The 14,369-nt window shown below is 37.8% G+C and overlaps 1 protein-coding gene across 1 annotated transcript in view; it reads right to left on the bottom strand.

The window, feature by feature from the left end:
* The window catches only part of TBC1D9 (TBC1 domain family member 9), a 34,117-nt gene that overhangs the window by 17,870 nt on the left and 1,878 nt on the right, over positions 1 to 14,369 (bottom strand). Inside the window, exons 2-6 of the mRNA XM_015861047.2 lie at positions 6,148 to 6,258; positions 4,554 to 4,672; positions 3,533 to 3,761; positions 2,532 to 2,793; positions 1,356 to 1,563 (exon numbers count right to left, since the gene is read on the bottom strand). Coding sequence (XP_015716533.1) covers positions 1,356 to 1,563; positions 2,532 to 2,793; positions 3,533 to 3,761; positions 4,554 to 4,672; positions 6,148 to 6,258 — 929 coding nt within the window. The remainder of the gene's footprint in view (positions 1 to 1,355; positions 1,564 to 2,531; positions 2,794 to 3,532; positions 3,762 to 4,553; positions 4,673 to 6,147; positions 6,259 to 14,369) is intronic.

The following is a 14,369-nucleotide window of genomic DNA, read 5'->3' on the forward strand; positions in this document are numbered from 1 at the left end:
AGAAGCACAGGTCAAACATCATAGTAAGTAAGCTCTGCTACAATGACAGCTGAAAACTCACTTATGTATATTCAAGTAGACACAGGTATGTGAAATGCTGATCTTGGAGACCATACATACTGGGGCAGGGAATAGTGCAGTCAGCTACTGAAAATCTTTTCCAATCACCATTTCTGAATCAATGCTTTGCCACTGACTTCTGTGTCAAAACTGATCCAAGTCATCAAAGAACACTGGGTCTGAGGCAAAGCTTTAATTAAACAGAAAGCTTCCCTTTCAGCTGTTAAGAATACTGGTTTATTTTTCCAGTGGTTGTTGCTACCATGTGTTACTGTTCTCCTTGCTGGTGCTGAGATCTTACCTGCTGACAAGAAAACATTTCTTTCTTTAACTATTTGTTAAAGCTTTCAGGATGCTCTGAATCACATGCTGCTGCAGAGGTTGTGGTTATCAAATCAGTTGCTGAATATGCTTCAGAAAAGGATGCCCTGTTAAATGCAGACTTTGTTCTCTCTTCTACCCGGTTACTCAGAGGACTGCTGCTCCCTCAGAATTCCAGACAAATAGTGCAACCACAATCAAATGTGCCTTCTCAAATAACCAAGGTCATTACAACACAGCATGGAGAAGAGGTACTTCAAAGTTCCCAAACAAATACAATTTGTTTTGGTTCTTCAGATCAGCTAACTGGCCTTGTTTACATAAGCTTTGCTAATATTCTCAAGACTACACATTTCTCCATCAACCCACAGAGCAAGTCAGTTATATAAAACCTCCCCAGTATGATTTTTTTTTCCATTGCATCTAACTTGCATTATTTTTACTGAAAATCTACTTAAAGCAACTATCTTTAAAAAGAGCATTACACTCATTCATTGAACATATACAAATGCTTTCCAAGTACAGCAATAAATGATTTCAAGTTTGTCTATACTAAGAGATGACTGAATTTGTTAGTATTATAAATCTTTTAATATCTGACAAAAGCAAGTCTTACCCAAAAGATTTTTTTTAATACGAAGTCCTACTCATCTACCAAGGAATTCTTATCCTACTCTATGAGACAAGAAGTGTACCACAGACACATAAAACAGAGTACAAATTATGCAAGAGGATGGATTCCTGAAGGTCATGAAAACCGACAAGGAAAACTCCCACTCAATTTTACTAGTAGGAACTTAGTTCTAAGATACACATACTCATTACATATTACACAGAACACATCAGAATAGTATGCTCACAGGAAATTAATGAGATGAAAAGAGGTTTTCTCCAACAGTAGGAAAAAAGCTACGATGCAATTTCCAATACAATATTACTTGATTTTTTTGCCCCACTAATCTACAAATATTTACCTCTCGAAGAGGGATAATAAGGCTGCACAAGTTCTCTTCCTTGCTGGCAAAGCAGATGTAATTGTTGGAAACAAACATCTGACCAGGAATGTGCATCTTGTTGAATGGAGTCCACAGAGTACAGTCTGTGTGTCCATCTAGTTTCTCATCCTTGGGAAGCCGGAACAATGCACGGTATCTCTCACTCTTTGCTCTGGCATCAAGATCTCTAAAGCAAACAAAAAACACACCATAAAAAAAAAAACAAAAAACACACACACAAAAAACTGTCTCTTGTTATAATAAATATTTTTAATGTATATTTTATACAAGCTATTGAATATTTCCTACAACATAATTCATTTACTAACACTGAGCATACAGCAAATAGTAGAAACAGTTTGATTGTAAGGGACATATAATCTTCATTGCTGGAAGAGGTACGGCTCAGCAGCGGACTTGCAACATTAGGAGGATAGTCAGACTCAATGATCTTTTCCAATCCAAATGATTATATGATTACTAAATAAGAGACTACATAATATTATTCTAAAAGTGTTACTCTGAGGTTGATTTATTAATACAGTGGAGTCTGTAGGGTTGTAGTCTTAATAATTTCAAGATTTAGTCTTGTTAACACATTCGGTGCAGAATACTGAAATATTACAGGTCTATACTACAAAAGAAAAAGCAGACAAATTTAAGAGATAAAGTACATGTCAGATGTCACAAAATCATGAGAAAATAAGGAAAGACTGATTGCAGTTCTGTATGGTTCACTAACATGATCAACATACAACATAAGGAAGTTCTAGATGGAATTCACCACCCAGCAGAGTTTTTAAATTCCAGCTGTAGAATCAAGAATGAATGTCAGAAATGTTTTCTTTAAGAGGTCTTACAACAGCTTATCTAACGCAGCCTACATCAAGTGATACATAAAAGAGCTTCTGAACAAACGAGAACCTGACTCAAATATTTCTCCCATTTTTCATATTTGTATGTTTTCCTGTTCCTATTTCAACAGGAGACCAACTAATTATATCTAAATAACTCCACACCTTTTGCCACCATCTAGAATCAATCATTTCTTTTGGAATAACACTATATAGCAGCACCATTAGAAAACTTCTATACAGAATGATGTAAGCAAAAAGAATGAGGAGAAAGAAATGACTAAAGGTCAGTGCTACTCACCGTTTCAGTGCAGATACTTTTTTGGGAGATTTCCTTTTCAGTTTGGGCAATGACCTGTCTTGTTCAAACCCTTCGTTGTCCAAAAGCTGTCGCATAGCTATATTGGCAAGCTGTTCCATTAGTTTAAATGTCTCACTGATATTAAGAAATACTGAGAAGAAGTGTTCACTGGACCTGGTGCTTACTTTGATCATATCAGGGAAGAGCAGAGTAGCATTCTTCTCAAGTTGAGTGATATCAACCCAACGGATAACTAACTTTGCTGAACAAAAGCAAACAAAAATACATCGTCCAAAAAGGTTAGTATAATCTAAAGCATTTTGAAATTTTCTTGCATCTTGAAAAGTTAGAAGGATGGCATAAATGACACAGCTGATATAAACAAACTATCACCTGACAAACAGTAGATAAAAGAGTTTAGATATCATTTATTTCTGTACTGAACGCCCACATGTATGCACAACAAAGCTGGGCTAACATAATTCTCAGTGTATTTGCTCAGACTCCTGATGTTCTATTCCTAGGAAAGCAAGGGACCATGTTTTGAATACATCAGAAAGGCTTCCCTCTACTCAACAACCAAAGCAATTTAATGAACTGTTTTAATTTTAATAAACTGTATTTGTTACTGTACTTTGAGACGTCCTTAATCATAATACAGAATCCCACTTAAAAACAGATAAATACTTGAGCAACTAGACAAGAATCATAAAACATTTTGTGTATTAAAAAAACAACAAAATAACCTACTGCATTCAAGGATGATACATTTAATACTGCCATTGTTGAGGTACTTAGTCAGCCTCTCCTGATGTGCAACCAAATAAGGCAACAAGAGCACAGTTCTGCACTATGGACAACCAAGGGACTGTTCCTTGCTTTTTCTTCACTCAGCATTGCCTCTGCATCCCAAATACGTCAGCATGCAAAAAGTAACAAACTACAGAAGACTCCCTAACAATTCTGAGATGCAAAAACCACCATTTCACTGTAAAACATACCTTCCCGTCCCATTAGGAAAGAATAAAAGCAAAGGTGATTAATGCTGAGATACACCCAGCCCTGACGAGGAACCTTCCCCTTCCAGTAACTGCAAGAGTAGTAGTTCACCAATTTCTCTTCTTCTGGCATCCCAAACAGCTTGTGAAACTTCACTATGGCTTCCTTAAACTTTTCTGTATCATCATCTTCCTTGATACCATTGATTTTGTTGTACTCAGCAATGATACCCTAGAAGGGAAAGAAAGAAGTACACAGTATATTAACTGCTGCAGGTTATCACATACCCTTATTACCAGCACGTTTTATGGTGAGGGCCACAATAGTTAACTGTGAAAGTAATGAAGTATCTTACTTGCTATTTAGTCTTCTATTCATTCCTTTACTTACATAATTTTTTACCTTATTCAAGGCTGTCTTTATGATTACTCGTTACCATGAATATGTAAAAAGTAACCAAACATCAACTGCTCAGCTGCTTTGCCAGTATCCCATTTTAAATTTGCAAACCTATCTCAAATACACTACTACCACTACAAACTACTAAAGGCACCTGTGATTTGTAAACCTTTCCCCTTCCACAAAAATATGTCCTATGCACAAACCAATAGAATTTCACTAGAAAATTTTCTTCTAAACAGAAAGATAAAAGAACAAGTTCTATGATCTCTTAGTGGATCTTAAGAAAAATAGAGTAGGTGAAAAAGAGAAAAATCATATTTGATACCTCAAAAACTACAGCAGCTTATGCTCAATACTGAAGTTCTGCTCTATTTATTTTCCAATCTCTCACATCATCATCTTATTGCCTTTTATGTTGTAGAAAGTAAAGATGCTTTGTGCCTTTAAATTGGTTGGTTTACATAGAAAGTACAGCAATGGACAGCAAAACATCATTCATTCTAACCTAAACCACCCTGTGATTCTGTGATCTGTTGGACAAATATTTACAATATTCTAAAAACTCTTCCTTTCACAGTCATGTCTGCCATCAACAACATTCACAATAATATACTTAACCACCTGTATTTTTCCTCTGACAAACGTATTTATGTCATTCTCATTTTCAAAGATTGATAGAGTTTGCAACAAATTCTGTTCAAGCCATTCCCAGTGTTCAGTGATTTCCTTCCTTGAGCAACCTGCATATATAAAAATAAAATAAAAAAATTTAAACATCACAAAATAACCAATGTCTATGTTCTCTTAATACTCAATCTGAATCTCATTCTCTTGCTAGTTTCCTGAGAAAAGAGGCCTTCTACTCTCCTGCCCATCTCCCCACCTGCACATGTCAATACAAAACCGTACTGAAGAAAATGTTGTTAAGAAATCCACTTTACAGAGCTATAAAGCTGCAAATCTAATCAGTTAAAATTCTCACACAGCCAAGATCCATACAGCTAATTCCAAAGCAAATTCATATCTACATCAAAAATGAATTTCAAACAGCCCTTGTGTCTATACATAACTTAAATAGTCATTTCAGAACAAACAAAACCCCTAGGATTACTTTTTCCCCAGAGAAGCCTTGTACAGAAGATCAAATGTCATATGGCATGAATGAAAGGGGAACCAATCACATTTTTTCCTATCGTTCTGCACAGGTACTCACTGGAGATAGAGGTTACTGCTTCATAGAAGGCATGGGAGGTTAAGAAAAATCTGCAAAAATAAGACACTACAAGCACTAAATAAACAATGTAAAATAAATCGGACTTGCATAGCTAAATTCAGCAAAATGCCTTAGTACCCCTGTATAATGAAAACAGCCCTTGATTGTTCAGAAGGAATCACTGTAGTTGTGAGTTCACAAAATAATTACAGCACAGTGCCTTAGGCAACACTGGGCAAGCTCATCTTTAAGGTTGCATGATTTGCTTTATAACATTTAACCTCCCTGTAAGGGCCACACTGTTCCCTTTAGGTGACAAGTCTGAGCTACCACAGTCTTCATTTATAATGAAAAATAACCAAGCTAATCACCCAGCTTGATATTATATGGTTAAAATTCAAGAATCAGTTAAAAATATATATATATTAAAAAAAATGGGAACAGGTATATGCATTAACTACTTCGTTAGCAATTTCAGCTGGAGCTCAGATTCAAAGCTGGGACTGTAGAATCTTCCCAGTTTCCACATCAAGGGAAGCCAGGTGCCCAGTCTGAATAACTTTGGGGGCCATAGCCCAGTTACTTTTCCTCCCACATTTCATACACTCTCATCACACAGGAATGCAGCGCTTTCAAAGTGCTAAAGGAGTAAGCCATGGGCATGGAGAAGAACATAAAGGTTGAGGGACCCTAGACTGCTTGCCCGGGAACCAATTCAATAGATGAACAGCAGGAAGCAACATAAGCCTCTCTTCCTGTTCCTGGCCTGGCCATTTCAGTCTTCACTATGTCACTGTCAAACACTGCCAGTGTGTGTATGTGCTAACAAGGCCTCAATATTAGAAGATCTGGAGCTTCTTAATTTAAACATTAGAACTAGTTCTAATCCTGACCCAATTATTTGTCCTACAACTGTACGCAGCAGGCAGGATGCTTTGTTAGTTATGTAGCAGAGTACCCAGGAAAACAAAAAAATCTACACATCACTATACTTGTCCTTACCACAGGCAATAGTCCAATAGACCAAGGAGTCTGGTGCTTGATAGAGGATTCGATATGGTGCCACTCTGGCACTGGAGTCCAACACAACATCAAGAGTACCCACAAGGAGACCTAGGGAAAAGGAAATTCTGATAAATACACAGTGATGGATCATCTGAGACCTCAGCTGAAAGGGCTCCACATGCCCTCACCCCTCAATTAACCCTCCTTGGCAAAAGGCGGACTTATGTACCCATTACATCTGTTTTCCCAAGTTATAATAAGGAAGAGTGACTCAACAGGGAAAAACATCCTCACTTTCAGCATGACTTCAATTTTAAACATACATCAGCCCCAGGGTAGAGGCAGACAAACTGAAGCAAAGCACAAGGCAGCTGTTTCATGAAGCTATTTATGAGTTCAGGTCTTTTCTGTTTTATATACTTTTGGAGCCCTAGGGGAAAGAACAAATAAACAACAACAGAAAAAACAACCCGGACAACACAACCTGTAAGAGTTCAACATTCAGATGTCAGCTGGGAAAAAAACCAAGACTTCCAGCAAAGACAATTATGCTATTTAATGGTCTGATTCTTTAGCACAGAAAGGATCAAAACGCTTAACAGTCAGCTAGAAGGATACTGCTGCAATACAAAGCCATCCTGTTTTCCTGCAGTAGGTTTGCAAATTCTTTGCAGCTGAGGGACCATCAACAGTTGCATGCCAATTCAATAATTTTTAACTATGTTTTTACAATTTTCTAAATGGCATTTTACTAAGAAACTGTGCACAAAACTAACCCCAACAAAATCCTGTTCTCACAAAATACTCTATTTATTCTTTAAAAACACAAAAATTTTTTCCCTTTTCATCTTCCTTGCAGAGATCTGGGTTATTAACTCTCATGCTTAAGTCCTCAGCAAATCAGGTCTTAAGAACAGATGAGTTAACTTCCAAACACTTGTTTTTTTCCCCACAAGTATTTACTGCCTACTTAGTCGTAGGTATTTTGTCTCTCCTGCCTATTGATTACTGGTATATACTGACAGGATGTCTCTGGTGAATATTCCACCACTTTTCCTAGATGCCTCTCGACTCTCTTCAAACTTAGTGGACTGAAGCAGATGAAAATATTTCTTTAAATTTCCAATATCTTGCACTTTTTTTTTCCCTTTACATATATTCTCCATTCAACTGTTACAGAAACAGTACAGCTCTGACCCAGAAAAAAAAAAAAAAGACAACAAGCACAGACCAAGCCAGACACTACACTGAATTACTTGGGTTTGCTGCAAACATGTGCAAGGGCTTATGTCAAAGATTACTCTTGTTTTGCAGCTTAACACCTCCTCTGACAGTACCAAACACACAAAAGGCATGAGGGAGGCAGTATCTACAGTTGTAGGCTGGTTCAATATAATCTTCTCTGAGGAGCAGATACACTGTTAAGTCTCCATAACCTTTAAAAATGCTTGTTTCTTTTGTTGTGCCATAATCCCAACTGTATTGACATGTGGGTGGTCCTACCCACCAATTCTGCCACTAGTTCTAGGATGGTGCTGCAGCCAGAAAAATAATGGGATACTCTGCTAAGGTCAGAGAGCTAGAACAAACCTACTGACTTGAGCAGCAATACCAATGTAAGCAAAGCTTCCCATCCCATCTCCTTCTTCCTCATATACTGGAGACAGGGAATGACAGGCACAACCCCAACTCCAAACAACAGAAACAACAACGTAAGGTAGAGCAAAGCCTCTTTTCAGCAATTAGGTTGTAGAAATATCCCTGAAATATGGTTAAAGGAAGAAATGCACAGAACTCCAGAAGATCCCACAGAAGATTCTGTTGTGACAGAGTTTATCTCATATGATGAAATGGCTGTTTTGATGGATGATACACAAATATTTAGAATATAGTTTACACATTTTCATACATTAAAGCAAATTAACATTTATACTCTCATAATCATACAACTGTCTCTTATTGCTGTCCTTCAGGAACTGTTCCATTTTGCACTGTAAGTCAGTTTTTGTTTCTTTTCAATGCAGGCAGATGATGCAATCAGAACGAAGTCACAAGTATTCAAATAACCAGTGACACATTTCTTCAGAAGTAATACAAAAAACAAGAACAGTTTACTGATTATTATTCATTAACTCTTCATGCAGTGAGTACATTTTGAGATGATTAATTAATTAATAATGATGTTCATATAAAAACACAATAAGCAATAAATAAATAAATAAAAATCATTGTCTGATTGGTCCTTGAACAGACAGTGAATTATACACACAATCACATGACTAGGCCAATTGCAGATTCTTCACCCATTATTTCATCAGGTTTCTGACTACAGTGAAAGAAAGGAAGAAATTCCCAGTGTAAGACTATGAAACCTGCAAGCCCTTGTTCAAGTGAGCCTTTTTTTAATCAGTAAAGATGTAATGCATGTGTTAAAAGTTTGTGGGATTAGCATTTGACTAACACATGACAGCTCTAATCCTGAAGGCAGTCAAGCACGAATAACCTTATATTGTGCAGAAGTCCCATCACAAATGCTACACACATAGAGTAACCATGCCTAGATAGAAGAAGCAGTAAGGGAAAGGCAAGGGATAATACCTGAGCAAATGTTCGACCTCATGCTACCAGAAGGACATACAATGTATCAGAGGGTGGTACTGTAAAGTGCTACAGTTACTTCATACATCTTATTAAAAAAACAAACAAAAAAACAAAACAATACTATGTTTCACTTATCTAACCACCATGCCTCACATTCACTCTTAAACTGGGCAGAGCTATAATCATTGCACAAAGTGTGAGGATTAGTAGACTATCCATGCTTTAGGATTCGTACTTACAGTGCTGGTATCCGTACACCAGCAATGACGTTTTTCAGGTGTTTTTCACTAGAAGGGTTTACAACCACAGACAATCTGGCTTCATCCAGAACACAGACTCCCTCTAAGCAAATGACATCCACCTGACACTTCCCATTCAGCTTAGACTTTGCAGTCCTCAAATCTTAGGTGCTATCAGTGCACATCAATGATCTGCAACAACGCCATTCTTCCCTACCATGGGGAAACTGCACCAAGTCTTGCCTACAGCTGGAACGAGGTCACTGCAGTTGCTGCAACTGCTGTGCCTGATACTGACACCCAGGAACACCCTCCTCCCCTGTTTGCCAGATGTGTTAATTGCCTGGCCCCAGAGAGCTGAATCATGCCATGCCACCAGCACTGCTACATCCTTCTCCCAGCTCTAGAACTAGCCATGATTGCTGTGGAAAACCCAAAAATCCAAAAGACACCAAGATGCTTAAAAGGGAGTAGTCAGTAGCCCTTGGAACTTGAGCAGGGACAGAGGAGTGAACACAAAGCAGAAGAACTATGCAGGCCCCACTCAGGCCCCAGCACTATGTATGTGTGCAGTACAGAAGAGCAGCAAATGTTTCTCACTTATTCCACTCCCCTTTCTTCCTACTCCTTCAGCAACTAACCTTCAATGGCTCAGACAGAGGTGAGGACAGCAGAAGCCAGACCACGTTTGATTCCACATGGCTTTATACTCTGTATTGTCCTCACTCACTGTCAGAGATGTTGAAGTCATCACCTTGCCAGCGGCTTTTCTACTGTGCTAGTAACACCATCACATAGCCTAAGAAAACTAAAAACAAACAAACAACAAAACAAAAAACCATCATTACCATTGCAGAACTTTTTAGACAAATTGTTTCCAGGAGAAGACTGCTGATAAATCATTTCTAATATAAACAACTGCCGGGCAGTCTCTCAAGACATCTTCTGGTAACAAACAACAACACAACAGATCTTTAAATGCCCAAACAAACAGCATGCATTCATCTTTTCAGCACCCACAGCAAAATCAGAAGTTTTCATGTCTGATTCCTGAAGTCACACTCACGAGCTACCATTCAAACACTCACATAGATGTCAGCAGCCTATCTGTATACAAGCTGAACTCTACTAGCAAATAGGAAAGCTTATAAAGTCACATGCATAATTTGGAAAGAATTTTTCAGAACAGGCATAGCAACATTCCAACCACTGTGAATGAAAGAAGCACGGCTCAAATGATTCTCCATGCATCAGCATGCTGATGACTCCTTCTCTTTCCATTAACAGAAAGTGGACATGCAAGTGAGCTCTGACCATAAGAAACCTATTTGGTTTGTAGACATTCTCACTCTGAGCATTCAGTTTTATACTGATTTAATGGGCAACAAGTAAAATCTTTCTAAAGTTTCAACGTTACTTTCTGGACTGTAAGAATAATAACTCATAACACTACGTAGATAAGGTCTACACTACAAGCTATTGTTTTTCCTAGACACTACACTGAATCATTTATTTTCCATCTTTTGAAGACAGTCCACGTGTTTACGTAATTAGCTCACTCATTTGTTATTACAGGAAGAGGTCATTTGATTACTCGTCTGAGAAACCTCCACCTTGAGCAACAATCTGAACTCCATGGCTAATACTACCAACCTCTTCATTTATATGAGGCAACGGTGTTTGGTTTCATTTCATGAGACAGGCTAAATGAATGGTAAATACTATTAATTATTTAGAAGTGACCACAATGTTAAGCTTCCCATCCTAGAAATAATAAGATCCTTTTTTCAAAAGCATGAATAAAGTATATTCATTGTGAACATTACCCTTGGAACTTTACAGAGGGCTTTGTACTGTATGTGTTCATTAATGCAAACTAAAGCAAAATAAAACCTAAATATTTGATAACTGTCTTCTCATGTGGGTAATACATCAAAGGCTCATATAGATATGTATTATTACATTATGATAGGTAATGTAAAAAAAAAAATAATTTCCTCTGAAATGGACGCCTTGGAGCTGTTTTCCTCAATGCCTGCCTCTGTTGCTTTTTCATTTTACAACCAAACTTCTTGTAAGATGGATTTACTTGCCACAATTTCCTGACACTGACAGAGCTCTGACACTGATGCCATTTGCCAAGAAAAAGAACCAAAATCCTACATACTTTTCTTCAAGTTGATGAGTGCAAGTGAGAGTCAAGACTGAAAACCCAGTCTTCTATGATAATCTCAATCACCTACATTAGGACAAAATTGTAATAAGGATAAAACTTCCATCCTCCTTTCAAGCTAACAAGGAGGACTGAAACAGATAATCTTATATCTTAATTTGAAAGTGATCAGCAATTAGATGTCTACTATGATACTCATTCAAGTGGTCCAAACAAATGATGACGAACTCTGTTCCTTGCCCTCTAATCTATATCTGACCAGAGTTACTTCCAGCTTTCACAGCTTTCTGTAACTTCAGCTGATAAGCTGAAGCTCCCCAAATCGTTCTGAGATATAACCACATTCATCAGCATTATTATTTTTGCATTGTAAAAACTTGCTGCTTTTCTCCTCCAAGACAAAAACCAAAGTACAATAACTCACGCATATTATATCCAATGAGTAAGTTCACCAAAACCAACCTACCAGATCTGAACTCAAACAGATACAGTACTTCAGCTAGGAAAGAAATTATATGGCAGAGAAATTCCCAACTCTGGCTACTGATATACTGGAAAACACAAAGGGAAAGCACAAGACAGGACTGTGAAGAAAGAACCCAACTCATCTCAAGAACTCACTTGCCAAAATTAAGGCTGCTGCTGCAGTGGGAATCCACAGACCTTTATCTTGGAACTATTTAACAGGCATGAAAAGCTAACAGACAGGTTGACCAGACAAGTAACTATACTAATTGTCTGAATTTTGATAACCACTATATTTCAAGCATTAGAAAGCACATTTTCTACTGAAGCTTAACAAGTCTGACATACTAAACCCTAAATGCTTCAGCTTATGAGGACAGAAAGCAACAAGCTTGTTAAAGCACAGACCACCTTCTAATCAGGTCAAACACTTATCTTAGGCATAAAAAGGTTTTAAAGTAATTTCTTCCTCAATCCTCTGACTTGAGAGTGAGATGGAATTCTTCTCCCAGTTTGAGCTACTAATTGTGATGCACAAGATGGCTGCACAAAAGCACTGCTGGGACACTATCACAGTCTTAAAAATATTAGTTTCAACATTATGGCCTTGAGTTAGTCAGCTGAGTTCAGAACTTCTCCTTCCTGACTTCCCAGTTCTGAAAATGTATGATAATCCCTTTTGCAAAAAATAGCTGGTGAGAATGACAGTACTTCATCAATTTCTTTTACAGCCAGGAATCAGCAAATTTCCATCTGCTCTCTTCTGCTTAAGCATTTAAATCATCTTTGGCAACATCTCGTGGACCCACAAACTTGCACTGAATTTCTCACACACACGCTGTCCCAGCTGTAAGCATAAAATGCCATATCTGCAAAATAGTTCTTTCCTAAAAACAGTTCTTGCAAAGTAAGAACAAGAATTCATTTGGCTTGGGATTCAAAGGGATCTTAAAATAGCAGCATTTTAAAGAAAATGAATTAGAATTTCATGTCTGTTTCATACAGAAATGTACATATGCAACAGGAACACAGCAATTACATAAAATCTACCATGCTCTGTAAACTGTGAATACACTGTTTTACTCTCAACTGTTAGTCTCACTAATTCCTTGCAATGTTGTCCCCAAATAAAAGTCTTTGACAAGCTTTATCACATCATAACTGAAAGCAGATAGAGAGACTTTTAATCTATGTGATGTATCAGAACACAATATCTACTAATTAAACAAACAAACTAAACCTTTTAGTTATTCATAAAGTTTATGACCTGTCCAAGATCCTTGCATCTGTGTAAGTAATATGGTCATACAGCACACAGTGCCCAAATGATGTGAGAGGTCTCTGTTCACATTCTCTCCAACTGCCTGTTTATCAGGTGACACAAGTTGTCCTATATTACACACTGGATCCTCTAAGAAGGAAGTATTTCACACAGGCCAATCTACCAGCCTGAGCAGGGCAGGTAGCTAACAAACAGGAAACAGAGTAGTTAATGAGAGAGGTTTAAAAACAACCAGCATCTTTTAGAAATGACTTTTTCCCCTAACAGTAAACTAAAGGAAGATTAAACTCTTGGGTGAAGGCCATGCAGACACAACATACGGGCCTATGTGCAACTATCAGGCACTTTTACAGCAGGAACATACTATTTTTTTAGCCTAGTCTTTGGAAGAATCATGCGGTGATGCAAGACAAAGCAAGTTTGTAAGACAGCAGTGACAAAAATGATTTAAAATACAAATTGGATGTCTTTCCCTTTTTACTTTGGTTAAAAATGGAAAAATTTAAATAGCCTTTCAGGAAAGGCATACTTACAAAGGAAAAATGCAGCGAAGTAACTGGTTCTGACAAAATGACAATCATTTACAGGAGTCCATGACCTAAATTAGTCTAAAATGGCTTCACATAGCCTAGTAGAAAAGCTGCAGATCTTAAGCAAACCATTTGTCAGACACATTTTGTTAGCAGAGCTGGTTTCTAGGGATTCACTAATTAGGCACTGTCCTAATACAAACAAGATGATTGTCATGCTTCTAACAGGTTATAATTTGATACTAAACTAAGGGTAGAAAGAAGTCTCTAACATCCAAATGAGTAATGAAATTATGCTCTCTTCTTTCTGCTGAGCTGTATAAACAGAGGCCAAGAGGAGAGAATCACTACAGATAGGGCTGAGATTTCAGCCCTCCTCCGGGAGTTCCTGATATTGTCTTTCCAGCCAAGGGTTGCTGCACTCAGAGTAGATCCAAGAGAACAGGTAATGTGAGTACTGCTCCTTCTCAATGTAAAGCCACAAGAATTAATTTCAATTGCTCCTAATGCTAAACAAACTGCTTGTTTTTCAGATGAAGTGTGTCCAAAGACATGAAAGTTGTTTGGACTTTTCTCTGGCGATAGTAACATCCCTTTACTGGAGGGTGACAAGCAAATGATGGAAGACAGATACACAGAGACCCAAGCATTCACTTTGAGGATGACTGCCAGCCTTCAGATGCATTTTTAGTCACAGCATCCAAGCACAGGGCTGTTTGGAGAAGTCTATGCTGAACCTTCCCAAGTCGCCACTTCTGGGAAAGCAATCTACCTTTTCTGTCAGCTACACCGACACAAAGGCACTACAGCACACCCTCAACTTATTTTCTGCCAAGTCTGAAACATCAACAAATAGAAAGAAGAACACTATACTTAGCCCAGCTCAGACCGTTTAGATTCACAGAAAAACAACATCTGAAGGGATTGCC

The sequence above is a fragment of the Coturnix japonica genome, chromosome 4 (genome assembly GCF_001577835.2).
Source record: "Coturnix japonica isolate 7356 chromosome 4, Coturnix japonica 2.1, whole genome shotgun sequence".
Taxonomy (NCBI): Eukaryota; Metazoa; Chordata; class Aves; order Galliformes; family Phasianidae; genus Coturnix; species Coturnix japonica.